Source organism: Sapajus apella, unplaced genomic scaffold (assembly GCF_009761245.1).
Source record: "Sapajus apella isolate SASKATOON/1434 unplaced genomic scaffold, GSC_monkey_1.0 scaffold28, whole genome shotgun sequence".
Lineage (NCBI taxonomy): Eukaryota > Metazoa > Chordata > Mammalia > Primates > Cebidae > Sapajus > Sapajus apella.
In genome coordinates, this window is record NW_022436968.1 from 12,944,791 (window position 1) to 12,971,340 (window position 26,550).

At 37.4% G+C, this 26,550-nt stretch overlaps 1 protein-coding gene and 1 pseudogene across 1 annotated transcript in view; one reads left to right on the forward strand and one right to left on the reverse strand.

Annotated features, from left to right (window-relative positions):
- The window catches only part of PPP1R1C (protein phosphatase 1 regulatory inhibitor subunit 1C), a 139,966-nt gene continuing 113,416 nt past the window's right edge, over positions 1 to 26,550 (reverse strand). Inside the window, exon 5 of the mRNA XM_032292757.1 lies at positions 1 to 554. Within this exon, the coding sequence (XP_032148648.1) occupies positions 466 to 554 (89 nt within the window). The 3' untranslated portion in view covers positions 1 to 465. The remainder of the gene's footprint in view (positions 555 to 26,550) is intronic.
- On the forward strand, positions 26,105 to 26,496 carry LOC116561079 (annotated as a pseudogene).

Genomic DNA, 26,550 nt, shown 5'->3' on the forward strand with positions numbered 1-26,550 from the left:
AAGCTAAAAATTTTATTCGAGAATTCTCTTTAAGTTAAACCCACACACGTACACATGCACACACACACTCATATCTAAATGTATTTAATATTTATTTTTTACTCTTTAAGTGATGTTATTTACATGTGCTGTTAGAATGCAAACCTTATCATTAGGACATCAAGGATTAAGCTCTGGCAGTATTAAAGTTAGAACAGTCACATGTCTGCAAATCTCTACATAGGTAAGAAGAAGAATCACTGTAAAATGAATGCTTATTCTTTAACGGTAAGTGATGTGGAACAACGTGTACTTAGTTCTAAAGTTCAGTCAAGGAGACTTCCGGAAGGTGCATAGCTACTGTATGAGTGTGGGGTGCAGAGATGGAGGATGCTTCTGGAAGTCAAGCAGTGGAATTCCATAGTATACTCAGAAAAGTTACTAGTTCAGTTATTTCCAAGAAGCCTTCTTGCTGCAGACCACTAATTAATGGTCCCGCTGCTCCTCTCTTTCATTGGTGCCTTCCTCTTCTTCAGGGAATGCTGATTCATTCTGGCCTTTCAGATGCTTAGCCCCTGAAATTATAAAAATTATGCAAAATTTAAATGATTTTCATTTCTGGAAGATTACTGTGCTGCAAGAGATAAAGAAAAGAGTGGAAAGTTTTCATTTGATGTTTATGTGTTTTTCTCCAAGAATCTTGACAATGTAGTGCTATATAAACCTTTTAATTCACTGAGCAATAAAAACACACCCAGCTGAATTTCCATTAAAGGCGGGCTATCTTTTATAATTAAAGCTTCTCCATTAGGGATTACATCACAGCCTATTAAAAACCTGTTAACTAAAAATCTGCTCACAGGTTCTTATTATAATTCGCATGTATCACTTAGTTCAAATATTGCTTTTGGCATCCCTCAATTCTATTACAATGAGAACTATTGAAACTCCTAGGAACAAAAGGACATGTGTGCCATTTCTGTAACTTATAAACAATCACAATATTGTGAATCTTCTTTCAGTAACTAAACATACCATTGTGATTATGAAACTTCTCTATTCAAAATTCTTCAGCCTACACGGTGGGAAAACATACTACACAAGGCTTTTATGATATGGACTCTCTACCATTTCTCACCAGCCTTTCCTGCCTTCAGGGTAATTTACACTTAACAACACTAACCTACTCTTCCCCCGGCTACTCCATGCTCCCTCAGGCTTCCATACTTTTCTTGACCTGTTCTCACTGCCAGACATCTTCATCCTACACACATACCTGATAATCTCCCACTCATCCTTCTGGTATCAGCTTGCCTCCTCTCTGAGGGGTACTCCAATTCTCCATGTTCGTAGACTTTCTCATGTTCCCCCCTGCTCTTGGAACATCTATTGTCAGTTACCTTATAGAACTGTATTTGTTTACATATCTTTCTAATTTGAGAAAACTCCTTGATGTTTAAAATACATAAGTTCATTTTAGAGTCCCAGGCACAGTGCCTAGCAAACAGTAGGTACTCATTAATATTTATTGTCTAAATGATTGATTGAATCAATGAAGTAACAATTTGGCATATGCCTTTGGCAGTTCCACAATAATCCATCTTTAGATGTTTTTCAAAATGATTTAAAATTTAGAGTATAAATCAGAAGACAATTACTACAACCACACTCAATCTACAAAATTATCTTTCATTTCCCTCGAGTTTATTCTGTTAAGACATCAGACTAGCTGAAACTTTATGCATATAGTGATGGTTAATGGGGTGGGTGGGGGAAATTTTACACTTTTTTTTTTGAGACATAGTTTTGCCCTTGTCACCAAGGCTAGAGTGCAATGGCACAATCTCCTCACACCGCAATCTCCACCTACCAAGTTCAAGCAATTCTCCTGCCTTAGCCTCCCAAGTAGTTGGAATTATAGGCATGCGCCACCACACCTGGATAATTTTGTATTTTTTAGTAGAGACGGGGTTTCTCCATGTTGGTCAGGCTGGTCTCGAACTCCTGACCTCAGGTAATCTGCCCGCCTCAGCCTCTCAAAGTGCTGGGATTACAGGCATGAGCCACTGTGCCTGGACCATTTTTTTGTATTTTATAAAATTGGTTTATAAGATTTTTAAAGTATTTCTAAAAAACACTCCAGTAAGAATTGATAAATGAAAGGAAGTCATTACTCATGCTTGCTATAAAGCAAAGAGTCTCAAGAAATGTGTAAGTTCGCATGTACTGCTGTCAGCAAGCCTCAGAGTGCTATTTGGCAAAGAGTGACATCCTTGGGCTTTATGGATTATCTTGCAAAAATATTTTATCAGTTGTAATAATATTTAAATACCTTAATTTCATCTGCAAACACAGATTACTCACAATTCTTCTTGACCTAAGACTGTAGGGAGAAATTTTTTACTAAGACATGGAATTCATTTCATACCATCATAAATTATTTGAAAAAGAGGTCTCAGTGCTCAGGGAAAGGGAAGAGTGTTTATTGAGTGTCCAACCAGTCACTCTGCTGGAGTCTTACATGCATGAGTCACTAAACCTCAGTATTCCCTGTGGTAAACACCTGGATAGTAAAATTTAGACTTGGAGAAGATATCTGATTTGTACAAGGTTATAAAGGTATTGTGATGCTAAGAGAAGTTCTGACGAATCAGAGTCCCTCAGTATATACTGAATGAATTAATGAGGGTATGAATGAGTAAGTCATAAAGTTCCATTATTAAGAGACACTGATTCATTTTCACCTTTAGCTTTTTGGCTGCATACCCAAACTTTCTATCATTCTCTAGGATTTATCACAGGTTTTGACTACTAATTAACCTGGCACCGAGGTCTTGGGGTTCCCTCTGAAATATTAAGGCACAGTAATTATTCAGCCACCTGCCACTCTTCTTCCTGAGCTGAGCTTGACTATATCTCGCCAGGTTTGCACATGTTCTAATGGCTCTAGAGCTCATCTTTTTCATCCACAAGGTGACTACAGAGTAATAAAGCTGTGTTTAAGATAATGTTCTTTAAATAAGAGGTAATGATCTAATGTCCACATTGATTTGTCTAAATGAGAAGATCAAATGTAAAGGGAAAAAAAATGAGTAATTAAGATGTCTAACTCATTAATCCATTAATCACCCACTTTCCACACTTGAGAATAGGTCTGCTTGTTTACCCTGATCCACATTTAATTTATTTTATAATAATAACGGTCACAAAGTTATATGAAAAAACCAAACCTTTTTAAAAGTAAAATCACTCACTTGGACAAGTGTTAGAAAGTCTTCCTTAGCTCTATGGAATTGTGACATTATTATTTCCAGGTGAAACATTTTGATGAGGCAGGAGCTAGTGACATGTTACCACAGAGCCATTCAGTATAATATCTACCACAAATGCTTTGATTCCCAAAGTAGTTTACTCTAATGCCATCTTTCAATTGGATAATGAACAATTGTTTAATTTGTGCTTTGAAGTAGTCTTCAAGGTAATCTTTCTCTTTTTCTGTCATCAATATTCACCTGATTATGGATGCAATAATGCTGAGATTAAAGTGAGAAGTCTGCTGAGGGCTATGTATAGATTTCTTTCTCCCTACACCTCTCCTGCATCCCAAAACACATGTATAATTTGTGTTTTAATTTTCTTTAAACCCCCATTTGATTTTTGAGGAGGGTTACATTTGATGTAATTCTAGAGGTGGAAGAAAATGAATTGGCCTGGGGGTGTTGTTGAAATTCTCAGAGCTTCCTCCTCTGCCAGATGCTAATGAGCATCAGGGAAATCCCTCCTCTGCACAGGGTTTGAGGCTTGGCACGTGGCAAACAGCCCCAGTAGCAAGCACAGACTCAGCCAGGGCTGCATATGAGCAGAAGGCCAAGGAATCCCAAAAAACACCATGGAGTTCTCTTCCTCAAAGCAAAATGAGCACACAGGAAAAGGAACCATGTAGAAGACAAGGTTATGCCATATAAAAATGTGCAGGAATGAAGAAAAGAAAGTAGACAATAAAAGAAGAAAAGGAAAAGAAAGAAATGTTGATCCCAAGCAGACTATAATACTATTCTCTTCTCCATTCTGTAGATCAAATGGTTAAATGTGGATTCAATGAAGTTGTAAAGTAGCTGAGTGAAGAATTTTGAATACTGAATCCATAGACGGAGGTTTATATTTGGCAAACCACAGGTCAATATTTTTAATCAATTAATTTGAAGCAAAAGACAGGAGGCTCATTATATTTGTAGATGACACAAAATTTGGAAGAAAAGATGGCATGAGTGGCAGAGAGTAAAGGTTTCCAAGTGCTGGAATGATGGCCTAAGCAATTAAGGTGGAATTCAACAGAATTTTTGTTTTTGGAAAGGTTAATTTAGTTCTTAAAAAAAATAGAGTATGAGGGCAACCTTAGTTAACTATGGTTAGGGATTTTAAGTGACCACAATTTCACTTGACCTGATAAGAGCTACCAGTTTCTAGGCACAGAGCTCCTGGCAGTGTTGGTGGTATTCCTAGTGGCAAAGTTGGCCATATAAGAAAGGGAACTGCTCTCTAACCATGTGTTGGTCATTCTTTTCCTGCAACATGCTGCCTAGTTATCATCTGCATTTTGAGAGGACCAATTCAGAGGGGAATTGGGATTACAAGTAGTTTTATGACATCACTTTTCTGGAGTAATTATAGATGAAACTGGAAGATTTAGCATAGAAGAAACTAATAGAGGACAATAGAGGCTGACTTTGAATTCCTAAAATACTGGAAAAAGAAAATTAATCTACGTGGCTTCTAAGAGCAGAAATGGGGTTAATGGCTGACATTTATGTGTATAGGCAGATTATAGCCCAATATAAAAAAGAAAATTCCCACATTCTTTATGTTTTCCCAGAAATAAACAAATGAGTGAGTTTCTCATCATTGTGTATGTTCAAGTCGAAGCCATAGTTTCATCTCTGAGGCAGGTTATAGATGATTCCTGCATTGAGTAGCAGGGTGAACTCATAACCTCGCAGATCCTAGGATGCTATTAATCCACAAAGGAAATATTCTGTACTATTGAAAAATTAGCTCTATTGTGCATAGTATAAATTACAAAAAAGTAATTATAATGTCAAATGACATAATGGCCCAAATTCACATTTTAAAACTAATTCTCATAAGGAATAGTAAATGTAATTGGATTCATTTTATTTTTTCAACTACATATTTTAGACCATGTAAATCATTTTAAAGTCCTCTAGGGAATCTGTGGGTGGATTTTAAAGAGGCTCTAACCCTCTTGGAATTCTATTTATAGTTTATTTGTGCTTTTTCAGGGAAGGAGGTCAATAGTTTTCAGCACAATCTCAGAGGGGGGTCTCTGATCTGCAAGTAATTGTGAATTTGAATTCTGATCTCTTTAAAGATGAATAAACAGTTTCAGATGGTGAAATGACTTGATTAATTTCCCACAGTGGTTATTGGCTGAGCTGGGACACAAACTTTGGCCCCTGCCTCCTGTTGGAGCCTCCTTACCTGGGTCACCAGGACCTAATCTCCCACTGTTATTTATTTTTTAGAAAGTTAGAATCTGACAAAACTATGGTGACTCAGTATCATGACGTCTTTTTCCTTATCAGAGGATTTTACATAGCTGGTAGATTTTAACTTTTCAATCTTTTTGTTATTGTTGTTATTATTTTTTAATAGAATTTGGAGTCAAAAAGATAATAGAATTTGACCTTGCCCAGGAACACTCCCAGAATAAAAAAAGTTACAAATAGCATTTAGATCATTTAAAAAGAGACAGCTTTTCTCTCTGTTGTTCCCAAACCTGGGACTGAACTCTGGGAAACACAGGAAAAACTATTGTGGTCTAGTCGGTAGAGATGAGACATTGTCAACAAGCAGTATGTGTTAAATATTATAAAGCCCCTACTGTGTGCTGAGCATGAGAGTGAAACAACTACAAATCATATATGGATATAGGCCAAAAGGTGATGGTGTGCTTATAATGAAGCTAATTCAGTGAAGAAATGCTATGGATCAGTAAAACAAATGATGCATTAGGAAAATTCTGATAAGAAAAGAACTCCAACTCAAGGGATAGTAATTTGGACAGTCATTTATTAATCAATATGCTCATTAGCTTATGGGAAACAGCAAACCCGATGCCTATTGCAAAAACGATTAGCAAAATAGATTTCACAGGCATTGGTTTTCTGAAATCTCGCTATGTACAAAGGAGTGATTTCAGTGGCCTTACAAAGATGGCTTTCTAACGGTTCCTTGAGTATTGACCCCCTAAGGCTTATCACAGAAATAATGTTAGGAAAATCATTTTTATATAATAATATGTATAATAACATATATTTACAATGTTATAACTCAATATAATTTAATCTATAATATTTAATCTATAATGTAATACAGAAAGGTCCCTCAGTAAAGGCCCACCATCTCTCAGATTTCACATTTCTCAAAATGCTTTTATCTTTATTGTAATTGTTCAATCCTCTTGTCATTCATTTATAATGAACAGCTATGCATTAATACTCAAGGGTCATAGACATCAAAGGACATATTGATTTCATTTCAAAACTAAAAGCATATTATTTCCTGAACTCATCATAAATGTGTCCCTTTCTATTTTATTTGACGTAAGTTATATGTAGACAGCACAGTTAATCTCTGTTCTAATATGATGACTGGCCAATTAATATAAACTGCAAATCAACACATGATCATTTAACTCCCCGTTACTTAAGGAATCATTTCTTTGCAGAAGAATAAATGTGCAATATACTTTTCTCTTCATCATCCATAAGAATAGGAACAACATGTTTATGTGATATTCATAAGCGTGTTTTGTATATTTTTACATATATATTTTACCAAAGCTGTTACCCAATAGCAAAGCTGGTATAAAAGGTTTAGCAGTAAATACTAAGAAGGTAAGGAAAAAGGTGCTATTACAGATTAATGTTAGAAATATGAATTAAAATAATATCATTGGAAAGTAATATGATATCGCTTATCAAAATGTAAAGAGCCCGCATCTTTATCATTTCTCTCTCTCTTTTTAAAAATGTCACAAGGATTCTACTGCTTGGCCTAGGATGAGAGCCACTTTAATAGACTGATTGCCTCTTTTGCCCTCCATAGTCAAGTGTCCCTCTCTCTAATACCCATTTTTCTTCTGAAGCTAATGCATTACCCATGAATTTAGAAATAAAGTCAAATTTTTAAGCCTACACATAATGGAGCTAAACAATGTTTAGGCAATTTCACTTTAGAAAGAGACAGAATGGCTCCCTAGCCTGCAAGACTTGACGGCAATTGATTGAACACAATAGCATATCTAAAATAAAGAATGCATCGATCAGCAGGAGTCAGTGGTTAGCCCTGAAAGGACTAAAAGTAAAATAATGAAAGAAGGGTTACATTTACAGCCAGAGAAGCAAATCTTGTCTGTGTTTTTCTAGCATGTCCAGAAAGAACATCCTGTGCTGGCATTTTAGAAGGCTCTGTCCTCCGGGCAGGGTACATCCCTATTTAAGCAATGGTTATCACAGGCTACCATAGGCTGATGCCAGTGTGTGTCCTGGTCACATAATTCAATCACCCAGCTCTGATTCTGAGCTAATGAAGGAAAATCTATGATAGCAGCAGGGCTACCTTACAAGGAGAGAAGGCTCAGACTAGAATAATATTGTCTTTACCTGACAGTAGTCATTTATTTTGAATTGATAAATTAACATTCTAGTTTTCTATGTCAGTTTTTAAAGTTATATTTTATTTTTAATTAACATATAACAATGCATTATTTTAATAATAAACTTTATTATTAATTTTAATATAAATATGGAGTACAGAATGATATTTTGATACATGTATATTTTTAAATGATTAAATCAGAGTTATTAGCATATCCATTACGTCAAATATTTATCAATTATTTATTTGTTTAAAATCCTGTTTTTTAGCTCTCTTGAAATATACTCTGTATTATTATTAATTATAGTAAACTTGCTGGGCAATAGAATACCAGCTTGCTTACAAGGAGAGAAGGCACTGACTAGGCTAGCCTTATCTTCACCTGAAGATGATATGGCTTATTTTTGAATTAATAAATTTGCATTCTACTTGTATATGTCAGTCCTGGTATGCTTTTTATTGAGTACAAATATTCTAACTTCAACTGACTCTGAGTCATCAAGGAGATCATTTGGGAACATGCCCAGTGGAGACAGAATCTGGCTAGCAGCCAAAGTAAGAGGCAACTTGCAGGGAACTCTGGAGGTGGGGAAGTGACACTACTTTAGTTTAAGACTTACTATAAAACTGCAGTAATCAAGACAGTGTGTGGTGAGAAAACAGACAAAGAGAAGAATGGAACAGCATAGAGAGTCCAGAGACTGACCCATGTAAATGCAGTCAACTGATCTTTGACAAAGAAGAAAAGGGAATACAATGGAGCAAAGACAGTCTTTCCAGCAAATGGGAACTGGAACAATTGTACATCACACGCAAAAAAAAAAAAAAAAAAGAAATCTAGGTTCAGATGCTACACTCTTCACAAGAAAACCCAAATTGATCCAGACCTCAATGTAAAACACACATTTATGATACTCCTAGAAAATAGCACAGGAGGAAACCTGGATGGCCTTAGATATGGCGATGGCCTTTTAGATTCAACAGCAAAGACATAATCTACGAAGGAAAAATACTAGTAAGCAGTTTTTTAATGCTTAAGATATTTTAATTTTTTAATTTAAATTTTTCATGCTTAATTAAGATATTTTAATTTAATTAAAATTAAAATATCTTCTCTGTGAAAAACAGTGTAAAGGATGAGAATAGAAGCCATAGACTGGGAGAAAATGTTTGCAAAAGATGCATCTGATAAAAAGGCTACTATCCAAAACATACAAAGGACTCTTAAAACTCAACGGTAAGAAAACAAACAATCCAATTAAAAATGAAAAATGATCTGAACAGACAAGGAGATAGATGGCAAGTAAGCATATGAAAAGATGTCCAACATCGTCTTTCATTAAGAGCTGCAAATTAAAACATGAGATACCACTGCACACCTATGAGAATGGCTGAAATCCAAAACACTGACAAAACCTGAAGAAACACTGAGAAATGCTGGCGAAGACATGGAGCAACAGGAATTAAAAAATGGTATAGCCAGTTTGGGAGACAGTTTGGCAATTTCTTACAAAGCTAAACATACTATACAATCCAGAAATCACTGCTTTGTATTTACCCAAATGAACTGAAAACTGATGTCCACACAAAAACCTGCACATAGATATTTATAGCAGCTTTATTAATAATTGCAAAACCTTGGAAGACAAAATAAATAGTATTTGCTGGAAAACTGGATATAGATTATAAGAAGAGAGTCAAGTATATACCACCAAATTTTTTGGCCAATGTAACTGAAGAAATGGAATCATCATTAACTAAGATGGGGAAGATTTAGATGAAAAAAGTTTTTTTTGTTGTTTTTGTCTTTTTTGAGATGGAGTCTCGTTCTGTTGCCCAGACTGGAGTGCAGAGGCACAATCTCGGCTCACTGCAACCTCCACCTGCCAGGTTCTTGCAATTCTCCTGCCTCAGCCTCCCGAGTAGCTGGTACTATGGGCACATGCCGCCATGTCCAGTTGATTTTTTGCATTTTAGTAGAGACAGGGTTTCACCGTGTTGCCCAGGCTAGTCTTGAACTCCTGAGCTCAGGCAATCCGCCTGCCTTGGCCTCCCAAAGTGCTGGGATTACAGAGGTGAGCCACTGTGCCCAGCCGAAAGTTTTATATAGAATATCTGGGTTCAGTCTGATCATATTAAGATTTACAATGTATACACAAATGAATACGTGATTATATGTGTTTGAAATTCAGGAGAGAACATGTTTGTTCTCTGTATATGTTGTGTCTGAACATATTTGAGACTTACAATATATACTCAAATGAATATATGATTATACGTGTCTGAAATTCAGGAGACAATTCTGGGCTCAGGTATTAATATGGAAGTCATCATTATTTAGACAATATTTAAAACGATTAAACAGTTGAAGATCACCAAGAAAGGAAGTGAGTAAAGAAGAAAATGAGGAGGTTGAGGAGGAATAACATGGGGAGAAATGCCAGATATAGGTGATAGTGGATGGAGGCAGCAAACCACATTGTCATTTGTGTTCCTATGCAACGATCCTGCATGATCTGCACATGCACCCCAGAACCTAAAGTACAATTAAAAAAAACAAAAAGAAAAAGAAGAAAACATGTTCAAAAGCTAAGCCCTGGAGTACTCCAATATTGCCAGTCCAAAGGGAATAGGATGACATAGAAAAGAAGACTGTCAAGGAGCATTTTATGAAGAGGAAAAAACCCTGGAGTGTAGGAAAATGCAAATGAAGTGAATAAAGAGTATACTTACAAGTGATACGACTTTAGATTGTCAAAACCTGCTGAGAAGCCAAATAATATGGTGAATGAAAATAGGCCCTAGGATTTAACAATAATCAAGTTCTTTGTGACCTAGACGAAAGCAGTGTTGGTGGAGTGATAGGGGGTGAAAGCCCAGTTGGAAGGAGGTTAAAGAATAAAAAGAGAAGGATGAAAACAGTGAATGTAGCCAACTATTCCAAGGAGTTTTGCTGCAAGGGAGAGCAAAGAAACACTGTATTACCTGGTAGAAAGTGAGATCAAATTGAATTTTTTTCTATTTTATTGAGGTATATTTGAAATGCAATAAACTGTACATATTCAAGGTGTACAATTTTATCAGTTTTGACAGATGTTAGCATCTGTGACACCATTACTACAATCGAGGTAACAAACATTTCCATTTGAAGAGGAATTTTTTAACCTAGGAAAAAGAAAAGATATTTGTGTGCTGGTGGGTATGATCCCATAAAGAGGAGGAAAAATACGACATAGAAAACAAAAGGAAGAATTTCTAGAGCAATGTTTCAGAATACAGGTGGAGATAGCTATATTGCACGATTGAAGGAGTTGCTATTAGAGAAGAGCACAAAACATTCACCTATAATCGCAGGCAGAAGGGCGGGCTATGAAAGGGAACAGATGGGGTAGATGGGGAGACCTCGTGATGGGAGTTTGTGAAAGTTCTCTTCTCATGGCTTCAGTTTTCTCAAAGTAGGAAGCAAGTTCATTAGCTAAGAGTGAGAAAGAGGGCGATGTGTTGGAGGTTTGCAGAGAAAGGATACACTGTGTAATAGATATCTAAGACAGTGGAAGAGAGGATGAACTAAGGAAATGTAGTGTGCTTGTCAGGAAGCACTAAGTGCCCACCAGAGGTTTTGTAGTTATGAGTTTAAAATAAGACCAGTCAATAAAGTTGTGTTCTGTTGCATAAAAAAAGGGGAGGGGTAGGTCCACACCAGGTCTCATCACTTGCAAAGCCTTGTTAATTTGTTTTTCATTCTGTCTCTACGACATTTTGTAGTTTAAGAGTTTTTATAAATATTTTTTCTCATATCCATGACATCTCCAGGAAAATAAGGCAGGAATGTTTGAATTTTAAACAATGGCAGGAATGGGGGCAATGTTTAATCTAAAAGAACTGATGGATTTTGAGCATTCTAAAACCTAGGCTACAATTATGGGCAAAAACATTTCATTGGAATTATGCAATATTTGTCATTTCTTTATTTACAAGTCAATTTTTGCTCAGACCATGACATATTGTAAGATTGCAAATTTTAAAAATTAATAAAGACTAACAAAGTTTCTGTCAAGTTCATTTTCCCCTTTCAAGGTATTACCATAGGAAGAATTTAAAGAAAGCCCACTGTTATAGATTGAATTGTGTGCCCCCAAAAGATGTTGAATTTATAGCCTTCAGTATCTGTAAATGTGACTTTATTTGAACATAGAGTCTTAACAGTTCCTAAAGTTAAAGTGAGGTCATTAGATTGGGCTCTAATCCAAAATGATTGTGAAATGGGAGGAGTTTTTCCTTATCCCCTGAAGGGCATGAAGTAGGGATGTGGCTTGCTTCTTCAGGTGTCCGGCTGCTCAAACCTCTAGGGGGAGCATGCAGACCAGCAAGTCGTGGGGCTCCAACCCCAGACAGGGTCCAGGGTTGAGTGTTTACAGCTCCTGAAGCCCTAGTGGGTGTGTATGACAGTGTGGTCTTTCAGTTTTGCTGTCTGCAGGTGGCTGTGTTAATCAGCTCAGTTAGGCCCTATGTCTTATGGCAAAGACGGAGGGGTTTCTGTATGCCGGGGTTCTTGCGTAGTGTGCCAAAAAAGTCGGATCACATGTAGGCTTGGAGAATGAGTTCAAGGTTGTGGGGTGTGTTTTGTTTTTTGTTTTGTTTTGTTTGTTTTGTTTTGTTTTGAGACGGAGTTTCGCTCTTGTTGCCCAGGCTGGAGTGCAATGGGGAGATCTCCGCCCACCACAACCGCCGCCTCCCAGGTAGCTGGGATTACATGAATGTGCCACCACGCCCAGCTAATTTTGTATTTTTAGTAGAGACGGGGTTTCTCCATGATGGTCAGGCTGGTCTCAAACTCCCAACCTCAGGTGCTCCACCCACCTCGGCCTCCCAAAGTGCTGGGATTACAGGCATAAGTCACCGCGCCTGGCCGAGTTCAAGGTTTTAGTGAGTGGTGGAAGTAGCTCTCAGCAGATGGATGGGGAGGCAGAAGAGGGATGGGGTGGGAAGGCGGTCGTCTTCTGGAGTCAGGCCACTCAGTGGCTGGGCACTCCCTCAACCACCCTCAGCCAAATTCCCCTTGGTGTCCACATCATTGATGGCCTGCAGTGTCCTCTGGTGCTTGGTGATAAGCTCTTTTGCTTCTCTGCTTCTCTCAACATCCATCTGCTTGTGTGTGTCCCCTCTAGGGTCTCCGGGGTTTTATAGGCACAAGATTGGGGGCGTAGCAGGCCAGAGTGGTCTTGGAAACTGCAACATTTGGGCATGAAAGCAGGAGTACCTGTATTCACTTAGATCCCAGGCACAGGCCAGAGGGTGTTCCCTTGCTGGGAACACGCCCTTCTGTACTCGGCACCTCCCTGCCCCCTTCCCGTACCAATTGTATCCTTATAAAAGGGAAAAATTTGAACACAGAGACAATTTTGTACAGAAGTAAAATGATGTGAAAACACACAGAGAAAACCATCTATAGGCCAAGGAACATCTGAGGCTACTAAACACTAGGAGAGAGGCATGGAACAGACTCTCCTTCAGCCCTCAGAGGAATCAAACTCTCAGGACACCTTGCCTCAGGCTTCTGGTCTCCAGAGCTGTGAGACAATACACTTCTGTTGTTTCAACCACCAAGTTGTGGTTGTTATGGCACATCGTAATGGCAGCCCTAGCAAACTAACATATCCATAGTGTTGAATTGCGTATAGGAAATCTCCTCCATCCTCCCGGCCACCATTGTGATACACCCTCAGTTGGATTTAAAACACAGCCACTGAGTTCCCCCTGCTGCCAATGAAACATTCAGCTTCTCCGAAGCACCTGCTCTCAGACTATATCAGCTCTTCCTTTCCTTTATGCAGTCATCTACCAACCTCATGGTCATACTTATATGATCTTCTCTGGAGATTATAGTAACTCCCTAACTTTCTTTATACCAGTACTCCTAAAATCATTCTTGAAGACTTCAGTCTCCACCAAGATGCTCCATTCCCTCTCCTTTCATGATAAAGCTTCCTTACCTAGACTCTCACACCTCTACACTTCTCTCTTCCATGGTACTCATCAGACAAGACTACAATTGTGATAAAAATCCACCTCTCAGGCTGGGCGCGGTGACTCACACCTGTAACCCCAGCACTTTGGGAGGCTGAGGCGGGCAGATCACGAGGTCAGGAGATCCAGACCATCCTGGCCAACTTGGTGAAACCCCGTCTCTACTAAAAATACAAAAATTAACAGGGCACAGTGGCAGGCGCCTGCAATCCCAGCTACTCTGAGAATAGCTTGAACCGGGGAATCACAGTGAACCGAGATGACGCCACTGCACTCCAGCTTGGCAACAAGGTGAAACTCCTTGTCAAAAAAAAAAATCCACCTCTCTATAATTATAAAATACCTGAACCCAATGGAGAGGCACAACTGACAAAAGTCTACAACTATGCTGACTGATGTCACATAATTGACCACAATTTTTAAATGGGCTTCAACATTTCCTGAAAAATCTATGCTATTTTCCTCTTTAAATCATTCTTAAATTTTCTCAGAAGGCTATTTACTCCTCAAATCTACAACATTCCCATACTTTCCTCAAACTCAGCTGATTTGAGCAATCGTTAAAGAAATGACTTCAGCCTGGCCAAATCTACTAATATATTTGAATCTGAACCCATATATCTGCCTTATCTCATAAGATTCAAACCTCGTTTTTTTTTCACCCCGCATTTTTTTTTTTACAATATCTCTTCCCCTATCAAAGCAGGACTCCTAAAATTGTAGCCACTCTCTTCTGCATTGCCGATTTCTTCCATTCTGCTAAAATATTTCTAATATCACGAACACGTTTTAAGGTTTCCCACTTCAGGAAACCCTCTTTTGACTCTATGTTCCTCTCCAGACACCACCCCCTGCCTCTTCTCCCTTTCATAGCAAAACCCCTGATAATGTACTAGATTGTCACTTTGAAATCTTTTGTTAACCCCCCGCAATTAGATTTCTATGCCTATTATTCCATTAAAATAGTTCTTGTTAAATTTTCAAAGTGCATCTAAGAAAATTTCCAAAATGTTCTTAGATAGTTCTTGTTAAATTTTCCAAAATGCATCTAAGAAAATCTACTGCTCAGTTTCACATCCATTTTATACAAAATCTTGGCAGCTTCGTCACAATCGAACACTTCTCTTTCTCGGAACACTAGCTTTAAGATGACCAAACAATCCTGTTTTCCTACCTATGTCATTGGCTACTCATTCTCAGTCTTTTCTGCTAGATAATTTTAATCGTTCTTACCTCTTCACGTCAAACATCCCTAAAGCTTGGTTATTGGATGTGTTATCTATTTACGCTAACTCCCTATGTGATCCGATCCAGTATCATTGCTTTAAATATAATCTATATGTTTTTTCCAGCTTTTTGAGGCATAATTTGCATTGTCCTGATGATTAGTGATATTGAGTGTATTTTCATATACCTGTTGTCCGTTTTGTATGTCTTCTCTCAAAAAATTTCTCTTCAGGTCCTTTGCTTGTTTTTGAATCAGGTTATTCATTTATTTATTTTTGCTATTGAGTTGTGTGAGTTTCTTATATATTTTAGATGTTAACTCCTTGTTAGACATACAGTTTGAAAATATTTTTTCCATTCTGTAGGTTGCCTTTTCATTTTGTTGATTTTTTCCTTTGCTGTGCAGAAGCTTTTTAGTTTGATGTAATCCCACTTATTTAATGTGTGTTTTTGTTGCCTTTGCTTTTGGTGATGAATCCAAAAAAATTATTGCCAAGATCAATGTCAAGAAATTTTCCCCTGCATTTTTCTATAGATTTTACTGTTTTAGGCCTTGTACTTGAGTCTTTCATCCATTTTGAGGTAATTTTTATACAACGTGTAAGATAAGGGTTCAGGTTCATTCTTTTGCAGGTGAATATTCAGTTTTCCCAAGATCATTTATTGACAAGACTATCCTTTCCCCATTGTGCATTCCTGGTGCTTTTGTCAAATATTAGTTAACTGTATATACATGGGTTTATTTCTGGGCTCTTCATTCTCTTCTATTTGTCTATGTGTCTGTTTATATGCCAGCACCATGCTGTTTTGTTTAGCTTTGTAATATACGTTGAAATAGGAAGTGTAATGCCTCAAACTTTGTCCTTCTTTCTCCAGTTTGCTTTGACTATTTGTGGTCAGTTGTGGTTCCAAACAAATTTTAGGATTGTATTTTCTATTTCTGTAAAAACTACCATTGGAATTTTGATAGAGACTGATTGAATCTATAGATAACTTTGTGTATGGACATTTTAACAATATTAATTTTTCCAGTCCATGGCCATGGCATATCTTTCCATTTATTTGTGTTTTCTTCAATTTTTTATCAATGTCTTATAGTTTTCAACATACAGATATTGTACTTCCTTGAATAAGTTTATTCCTAAGTGTTTTATTATTTTCTATATTATTGTTAGAGATTGTTTTCTTAATTTGTTTTTCAGATAGTTCATTATAAGTAAAAAGAAATACAACTACCCTGAATGTTTGCACCGTGAAATCAGAGCCAATATACTGTTTTATTCAGTGACTGATCAGCAGAGGTTAGAACAATGCCTGAACCTCACAGATGCTCAACGAATTTTAGTTGAACAAAAAACTGACTTCAGTCTCACTTTCACAAAGTTATTCCCTATTCAGAGTATGAATGATTTTCAACCTGGTGAAATCTTTTTCAGATGAGGGAACTTTTGCCCAATCAATTTACGTCATACTGAAACTGCATTTGCCAAAATTATACAATCAGAAAATCACGACCGTGAAAGAGATCTGAACTAACTGATTCCGTTTTGCTTCTAACCTCCAAGTCATCCTTGTTTATTCTTGAGCATAAGCCAAACTAACTTTGAGAGGATCTTACATTATAGTTGGACTTTGAAACAAAGATTATAATAGTCCTTTCCCAAAACAAACCCCTTCTTTGCAGGATAACAGACTGCCTTTGCAGGACTAACAAATTAACCACAAGATTAGAAATTATGGTTTAAGAGTCATGCAGTTAGAGGACACAGGGTTATACACTTTCTCAATTGCTCCTAGGGGTAGCATCACTATTGTAAAGCCTACGTTTGGTGCTCGAGATATTTTTCAGATCTTGCATTTGATGGATCAGCTGGTACCACCTAGATCAATAAACTGACTCATCTGGTCTTGTGGCCTCTCCACCTAGGAACGGACTCAGTGCAAGAGGACAGCTTCAACTCCTTATGGTTTTATCCCAACCTGAACCAATCAGCACTTTTTACTGCCTGACCCTCTGCCCACCAAATCATCCTTAAAAAACTCTATTTTGCATTTAGGGAGACTGATTTGAATAATATAAATACCCTGTCATCTGTTCAGCTGGCTCCATGTGAATTAAATTCTTTATTGTACTTCCTCTGTCTTGATAAATTAGCTGTATCTGGGGAGTGGGCAAAATGGACCCATTGAGTGGTTACAATAATTCTATGATAAATAGAGGGTTGGAGTGTTTTGGTCTGGAGTTTGTTCATCTTGGTCTCCTATACTATTTTAATTTACAAGTCTATACTTGCGTAGCAATTATGATTCTCAAATTTCACTTAGTGGCAAGAGAAAGCACAGTAAACCTTAAAAATGGAAGTAAGAAATGGTGCTTTCCCCAGTATACAATGCTCTCTGACCACCAAACATAGTTAATGAATCCCATCAGGTCCATGGCTTTCACAAGTAAGTAATGTAAATGAACTTGATTAAGTACTTTGGTCCCCTCAGTGATTCTCCTGTTACTTAAAATTTTCTTTTATTAAAAGTGTGAATCCTGATGAGTTTAGAGTCTCAAAATCTGCTGGATTCCCTCCATATCCTGAGGCTGTTTTCTTCTCCTTTCTCTGTGGAAGGCCTCTGCAGTTTGTTTCTCATTACTCAGCTTGCTGGCCGCCAGAAAGCTTCTTGAATGAGGAGATTGTTTTGCTTTTCATCCTCTGCTTGACCTGAGGACATGCAGTTTACACTCTGAGCTTTGCAACTGTTTTGCTCTGACCCTGCTTTTCTGTCAGATTTACCATTGTTCACTTAAGCATTCTTCTTCACAGGCAGTTTTACTCTCTGACCATCCTTTTAAATAATAGCAATTCATTGTATCTCCAGGGGGCTAGCTGACCTACTTTCTTCTTTGATTTGCTGCCTTACAGTTGGTCTGTTTTAGATGTCTTCCACATGTAAAATCATGGTCTCTCTTCTTTTTACATATGTTTTAACAAACTCCGTAGATAAGCTAATACCATTTCTTTAATTCTTCCTATTTACAAAATTTGTTGAAGAATACTTATGCAAAGGAGAAATGTATTGCTGAAATTTTATAAGGAGTAGCAATTTCATACAGATTACATGAAGGACAGAATATATTAACCAAAATTTTTGCTTGAAATGATAACTTTTTGTTATTTCTACTCTATTTTATTCAAATGTATTTAGGGGAAAAAAGCAATGACACCAACACCATATGACAGATGTGAAAACCAACACCTGTTTTCTGAAGTCACAGAGCAAGAAGCAGTTACTTAATCTAGAACACAGGTTGTCAGCCTTTTATTTCATATTCTCTGCATCAGAAAGCAACACAGAAGGCAAATAAACTGCTGCTTCCTGGGAGTCCCAGCAGAGTTCCCTTTCATGCTTTATCGGTTACTCAGCCATTACCTGATGCAGTGCAGAAGAAATCACCACTAGGAGGTAAAATGTATTTCATGGTACTCAGTAGCTGGACTCTTGAGAAAGATTCTCCAATGGATATTTGGTGACATTGAAATGAACTGTTAGTATAATAATTTAGGCATATTCAGGATAAACTAGCCTAAAAGTAGAAAAAAGTATTTAATTTACTTAGTTTCTCAACACAAGTATGACTAACTTGAGATTTTTGGTCTAAGTAACAAAATCAGAATCTTCCCCCAACCTTTAGACATTATAAATGAATTAATTTAAGATCATAGCTTGGCAGGAAGTGGGGCTCACACCTGTAATACCAGTAATTCGGGACACCAAGGCAGATGGATTGCTTGAGCCCAGGAGTTGGAGACCAGCCTGGGAAACGTGGCAAAAACCCAACTCTACAAGAAAATTAATTACCCAGGCATGGTGGTGTGCACCTGTAGTCCCAGCTACTCAGGAGGCTGAGGTGGGAAGATCACGTGAGCCCAGGAGGTCAAGGCTGCAGTACATACCACTGCATACCAGCCTGGACAACATAGAAAGACCCTGCCTCAAAAATAAGAAAATTTTTAAAAAAGATAATTACTTCTAAAATTTCAAATGCTCCTTTTGACAGAGGAAAAAACGTTACTTTCATCATACATATATCACATTTACAAAAAATATAATCACCTGTGTATTACAAAATTTTTAAAACATTGATAAAAGTAATATAGTTTCATAAACCCATACTGAATTTCATTTAAACCCACAATTTGAGAGGAATTGTTATTCTGAACTTATGTCTATGACTTACCATACTGCATATGATTTGTAATCATTTCAATTTTTTTCCCAAACTAATTGTGCAGCTAGTCTATTTATCTTTATTGGGTATTTATTCTTTTATTTCTTCCTCAAATGATAGAAACTACTATGGGAAAAAAATAGAATTGATAAGATAACCAATCACATGATTAGGGAAAATGAGATCATTGAGAATGCGCAGCACTGTTGTTTCTGGTTTAATCCTCTAACTAGAAATAGTCTACAACTTTACTAACACGAGGGAACAGGGCATCTCACAAAAGTTACTAGAAGGACCCTTTGACTAGGGCTTTATGCAAGTGGCTGTAAATTAGATCTTTGATGTTATCTCCAGGTGAGTTCATATATACAACAACAGACATATTTATTGACAATATTTTTTATGTGTCTCTCATAAAACTTCACATATACACCCAATTACTGGACTTCTTTAGATTGTACCATAAATCATTATTTTTATGAATATTATAATTGATTATTGGTAGTTCAATTATATCATTTCTGTTGTGTTAATTTGCCAAATGAAAATATTCACAATTCCATAAATTTTACAATCCTGTTTTGTTATTCCTTCATTTATTAATACAGGAACCTCAAAAAAGGAGAGCGCTGAGAACCCCCCACCGCCTTGTTTTACTACAGAAGCCTCCATATACATCGGCAGACATTGAAGGAGTGCAGCAGTAACGGGGCTATGAGAAAGGGTTTTTCTCAGCACAGAAGCATGACGTTTTAGGGTGGAAAGAACTTTAAAATGCAGTCCCTAATTTAAAAGGCAGTCCAACTGGCTCCCAGCACACACAAAAATGCACACATACACACACCAACACCATATGACAGATGTGAAAACCAACACCTGTTTTCTGAAGTCACAGAGCAAGAAGCAGTTACTTAATCTAGAACACAGGTTGTCAGCCTTTTATTTCATATTCTCTGCATCAGAAAGCAACACAGAAGGCAAATAAACTGCTGCTTCCTGGAGGTCCCAGCAGAGTTCTCTTTCATGCTTTACTGGTTACTCAACCATTACCGATGCAGTGCAAGAGAAATCACCACTAGGAGGTAAAATGTATTTTACGGTACTCAGAAGCTGGACTCTTGAGAAAGATTCTCTAATGGATATTTGGTGACATTGAAATGCACTGTTAGTATAATAATTTAGGCATATTAAGGATAAACTGACCTAAAGGCAGAAACACCGTTGGTAGCATTGCTTCTATGTATTCTCAGATCCAAACTCCTTACAAGTCGATTTTCGGAACACAATTTTTTTCTACAATTGGAGGCTGGCTGCTCTGGAAATTTGCCAGTGGTATTACCAGAACACAGTTTGTAGTAGGCAAAAATTAGGGTTATGGTTTTCCAAGTTTCAGAGGATTTGTTTATTTCTCAGCAGGTTAACATTATCCCCTAGATATTCCTAATTTGTTCTTTATGATGGGTATCTACTATTTAGTTCTTTTCAGCAGTGCTCTCTGCCTTCCCTTTTTTATAAGGAATGACTTTCCCCACTCTCCTTCCTTCAGAAACTACTCTCCTCATGACTCTAAACATGGGAAAACAATCAGCCCTGCCTGCTTCTTATGTCGCCTTGCCCTCTGACCATTGGGCCAATCACAGTCCTTCTTCCACGATCTTGCTGTCTTGAACCAAGTCATCATTAAAGAGTTTTCGCATTGTAGATGGTGTAAGATATTGTTTGATCTTGATGACTGTGTTTCCTACTTCTGGTGACAGCAGCTGGCGCGGAGGCTGAAGCAGACAGGCAAACAAAGGGAATGGGAAAGAGGTAGCCTTTATTTCCTGAGGCTCAGCTGCCTCCTTCCTTTCCTGGAAGTTGGTTTGCGCTTAATAATGTAAGTAACCAAGTAATCTTTCAATAAATTTCCCTTTTGCCTAAGCCAATTGTACTGGATTTTTGACATGTCAAAGTCAAAGTGTTCTAACCTTTGCATTCTCCCTGTCTTATATGTTCCCTGGAATCTCCTTTTGAGATAGAAGACAGGAAAGGGAAATGAAAGGCAACTGAAGTACTTTTCTCTTCTGTGCCCTTACCTCTGAATGACACAGGATGAACTGAGAAAATGAGGTGGGATGTGTTTCATTATATCTCAGCAGTATCTTTCTAGTTATGCCTAAACATTAGACCTGTACCAGAACTAAGGTAGAAAGTTTGGGACTTTTTTTTAAGTCACTAATTGTCTTCCTATGGACAAGGCACCTTTTGAGGGCTATATATCATAGGCTTGCAGGCCCGAGGTCAAAATCGTCAAAGCTGATTTCGTACTTTCCTTGGTTCCTGAGGCGATAATATTAATGCTACGAAGCCCTGAGCATTTATGGTCAGCTTTCATTGTGCCACTGCTACTCCTTCAGTAAAATATGGATAAAACTGTATCAGATACTGACATGCATGATAGCATAAGACTTTAAAAGCAATCTCTTAAAGGCTCTAGGGAAATAAAGCAAAGAAAAATTATTTACATCCCCAAATAAATTAGTCCTTGAGCTTCTCCTTATCTAATAACCATTTCAATTTGGATTTGAAAATACAAGTAACCAGGGTCCATGATCCTATAATTCTTCATGCCATACATATTTTTATTGTTATTGTTCATCTGTATTCTCCCACTTGCCTAAATTATCCTTGCACTATGATCACTGCCAGTTCTAGGAAAGAATGAGGTTTGGTTTAAGCATGACTTACCTCAGCCTCCTCACGGGCCTCCCTGTCTTGTGGGGGCAGGGAGAATGACTTTGGAAATTTCATCCTCTTTCTTTCCTTTGCACCTTCATTCTATATTATCAATATTTACGATTAGCATTAGCCAACTCAAAGTCAATTTCCCTCTGCTTCCCCTATTAGTTTCCTGATCCTAAAGCACTTTTCAATTTTTCAAGGCAAATTCAAACTGGGAAGCACGACTGCTACTAACCCCATTCCAAAACTGGAGAAACTGTGGCTGCTGAAGATTAAATACATTGCCCATGATCTCTTGGCAAGTCAACATCACAGCGAGCACTAGAATTTAAAGTTCCTGAATTTGAATCTGGTTTTCCTTCACCCCCGGCATATAATTTCTCATTCTGCCAGGATCTTAGTTCTTCTAGTAACAAGTTATTACTAATTTGGTGATCTTCCCCATCAACTTGCAATATAAAATGGTAAGCATTTTAACAATATTTTTCTGAAGAATGCAGATTACTTTCTCATACCTGAGAAGAAAGGTTCACGTAATGGCAATTTTAGTCCAGGCATCAAGAAAGCCCATGACAGTTAGAGATAATACAGGGCATAGGACTTTGTACTGTCCCTTAGATCATAATATTTAGATAGCTTCCTGTTCTCTCTTTGTAGGACTTACTTTGGAATAAGGCAGACATTTTTTCAAGGACAGCACTAATTTGAAGTATTCTGAAGTACCTTTCCCATACATTATGGAAATGTCCCAGGAATTCCAACATCTGAACTATTCCTTGCACTAATATTATTACAAAATTACAAATGTTCTTAGTTCTGATTTTTTTTTCTAGAAAATACAATCACCCAAAGGATGTAGGGAGACAGATTACATATGTTGAAAAGGTAGATTGTTAGAATCACATTTTTCATTGTTTTAAACGAAATTATTTTAGAAAGCTTGTGGTGATCTCTTAATCATTTTAGATATTTGTTCTTAATACTCTTTACATAAATAACTATAAATTAGTGTGTGTTGAGACAGAATAGCTTGTTCCTTTTTGTTACATATGAAATATCATCATAAGAAACCCCACATCGGTCATATTTGAAGAAAATCCAAAATTAATGAGTATTTTTTCTATTTCCATTACTCAAGAAATCTCCAAATTAAAAAGTTTCTATTCCAAAAAACTTGTGGTATTTAGAACTCAATCTATATTTCTACAAGCACAGAAGTAACAATGTGAGGAATTTTTTTTTCTAGGCTGCTGGTATACAAATCTTCCAGAAGGAAAGACCTACATTTGCTGTTTTGATAAATTTGTTCATGGTGGAAGCCAGGGTTTGGAGGTGTCTGTTATCAACTGGCATCTAGGATATGGAGAAAACAGTAGGATTATTACACGTGTGAAAGAAAAGAAATACTTTTTCTTTTGGAAGAAAAGAAGGGAAGGACTCAGTAGAAGCTGAGCAGTGTCTAGGGGAAAAAAAGAAGAAGAAAAAACACCTGTTTGATCATGTGAGAAGCAAAAGAGACCTGAAAGAAGAGAGATGTCTCATGATGATTTTAGAAGATTTTGCCTTGGAGTATTTGATATGAAACCCTCTCTTCAGTTTATTCTGTGAAATGATCAGTCTATTCTAAATTACCCACATGCACCTGTGTGCAATGATTTATTCAGAGAGCAAGAAGAGAAAAAACAGAGAAATGTAATCTAGGTTTTATGAGAGTCATTCTGGGAAGACTGCAATGGCTACTTAATACAAAAAGTTACAGAAATGCACAACCAATAGATCCATTTCAAGTCAAATTAAGATGAACCTTGTTTCTGTAACAAAATACATTCCAAGTTAAATGGAGGGTGCCAGAAACAATTTCTTTAAATCTCACCAGTTTCATGGAAAGACTAAAGGGGTGAACCAATGACTGTTAGTCCCCATCCCAGTAGTAAACTAAGTTTTTATTCCCATGTCAATTCACTTAGAACTTGTATATATGGTTGTTAGTGGTGGGGATAGCAGTGGCAAGCTTCTCACTCATTTGTTCTATACAGGAGTGATTCCCAATTGTTACGTTTTTCTATAACTTACTTGAAGACACATCAGAATAGAGAATGTGGTATGTGTGAGTGTGTGTGTTCAGGAGTGAGTGTGTATTTTAACCTAGCACATTTGGGGTGGTAGGTACATATTTCAAATACATTAATAAGAACTACCACTTGAGAACTAGTTAGTGAACATTTAAAAGACTAAAGAAAAACCTCCTCCAGAAGAGCACTATTTGTAACTCCAATCAAGACCAGATAGTTTATTAATTAGCATATAGTATACTAGCAATCATTTTTCTTTGGAGAAATGAGTGGTATCAGAGATATGTATATTAGCTGACATAGTGAATGGGTACCATTGCACTTGCATAAATGGGTTTAAAAATCTAATAATAGTGTGTGCTCTTCAGAGTGAGACCTAGTTTTAAGATTCCAGTATATTCTGTGTGCAGTCCTTATCATCTGATTCTGATTAAATGTTAAAGTTAATTCTGCCACCAAGAAATTGTCGGCTTTTTCTTGAACAAGCTTGTCATGGAAGTTAGACAAACCTGAAAGGACAGAAGGCTGAGTTGCATTGACATTTCAGAACAACTTACATGATTTGAAAGAAGGAGCTGCTTGATAACAAATGTGTGTGGGTGGCAAAATTGGGACAGGAATCAGGGTTTGTGGAAATAGAACTATGGCTTTCGCTGTCACTGCTGGGAGATAACAAAGGAACCAGCCATGTTAATCATCTGGAGAAAGGGAATCCCAGTAAAGTGAACCAAAAATATAAAGGCTGAAGGCTGTTTGGCCTATTTAAGAATGAGAAAAAGGACCATTAAAGACAGAAAATAGGAGTGCATTTAAAACCAACTGTAGATTTGTGAAGAGAGGTCACAGGAGTCAGAGCCACCAGATCATGTAGGGCCTGATTAGCTAAGCTAAGAAGTTTGATCTATTTCTAAGGGCATTAGAAAGCCCTGTCGGGACTCAGAACACAGTGCCCCAAAACATGGCATCTTAGCAATTAAGAAATCCACAGAAGCAACGTTAATCTGATGTTCCCCTGAAACATGGTCATAAAGAAATTCTCTGACTCTCCTTGCCTGAAAGTAGGGTCATATGACCTCAATCCAGAGAAGTTGCACCCTATACCTAGAAGCAAAAAGAATCTGAACAAACAAGCCTTGCTAAATTCCCCCCAGTTTTTACCATTAAATTATGCCCCTTTTTGTCCAATTATGTTTCCCTACAACTACCTAATTCTTTCATCAGACAGCATAAAAATATACAATTTTCTCCAGAATTTGGGGTTTTCATTTCTGAAGTCTTGTAAAACTTTGATTAAATAAATTTATTATGCTTTTGTCTTGTTAATCTGCCTGTCCTTATGGAGTATCAGCTACTACCTTTTTTTAATAGATTTTGTGTGTGTGTGTCTGTAATACAGTCCTGCTCTGTTGCCCAGGCTGGAGTGCAGTGGCACAATCTTGGCTCACTGCAACCTCCGCCTCCTAGGTTCAAGCAATTCTCCTGCCTCAGCTTCCTGAGCAGCTGAGATTAAAGGCACAGGCCACCACTCCCAGCTAAGTTTTGTATTTTTAGTAGAGACAGGTTTCAATATGTTGGCCAGGCTTGTCTGAACTCCTGACTTCAAGTGATCCTTTGCCTCAGCCTCCCAAGGCCTCCCATGTCTGGGATTACAGGCATGAGCCACTGATTCTGGCCAGCTACTACCCTTTTGATGAATGAGGAAAATATATTATTTTTTTTCTCCTCTACAGCCCCATTGAAACATAACTTACTTATAAATTGAAAACTACCAAAATTATGGATTATAGACACTACCACGTGAAGAGGCCTAGAAAGTGACAGACATGGATAAAGGAGCCCTACCATAAAAGACAATAGCGTAAGCTTAATAATAAATAACAACTGACAGTAAACTTAGGGTTTAGGGATACAATAATGAATGGTGGGAACTTTGCAAATGATGACCATGTGCTTTATCTTGCATGTGTGTGTTCTGGGCATGGTGGTGATGGGAGAGCCTTGACTCTAATCCAGGTAATTGTCATCATGCAGAGATGAGAGTCAAGTATGGCTACATCTTCTTACTTTCTGAGATAAGCCAAACATCTAAAATGTCATGTTAAATCTTATGTTCAATGATAGCAGCTAATTATAAAAAGATTATATACTCTTCCGGGGACGTTGTGTGCAGGCACTCAGAATGGTCCAGCGTTTGACATAACAACGTAGGCTTTCCTACAATACCGCCTCTAACAAAACTAGGCTGTCCCGGACCCCTGGTAATAGAATTGTTTACCTTTATACCAAGAAGGTTGGGAAAGAACCAACATCAGCATGTGGCGTGTGCCCAGGCAGGCTTCGAGAGGTTCGTGCTGTAAGACCTAAAGTTCTTATGAGATTGTCCAAAACAAAGAAACATGTCAGCAGGGCCTATGGTGGTTCCATGTGTGCTAAATGTGTTTGTGACAGGATCAAGCGTGCTTTCCTTATTGAGGAGCAGAAAATCATTGTGAAAGTGTTGAAGGCGCAAGCACAGAGTCAGAAAGCTAAATAAAAAATGAAACTTTGAGTAATAAAAATGAAAAAAAAAAAGATTATATAGGGTAAGTAAAAAATGTCACTACTTTTTTTTTTTTTTTTTTTTTG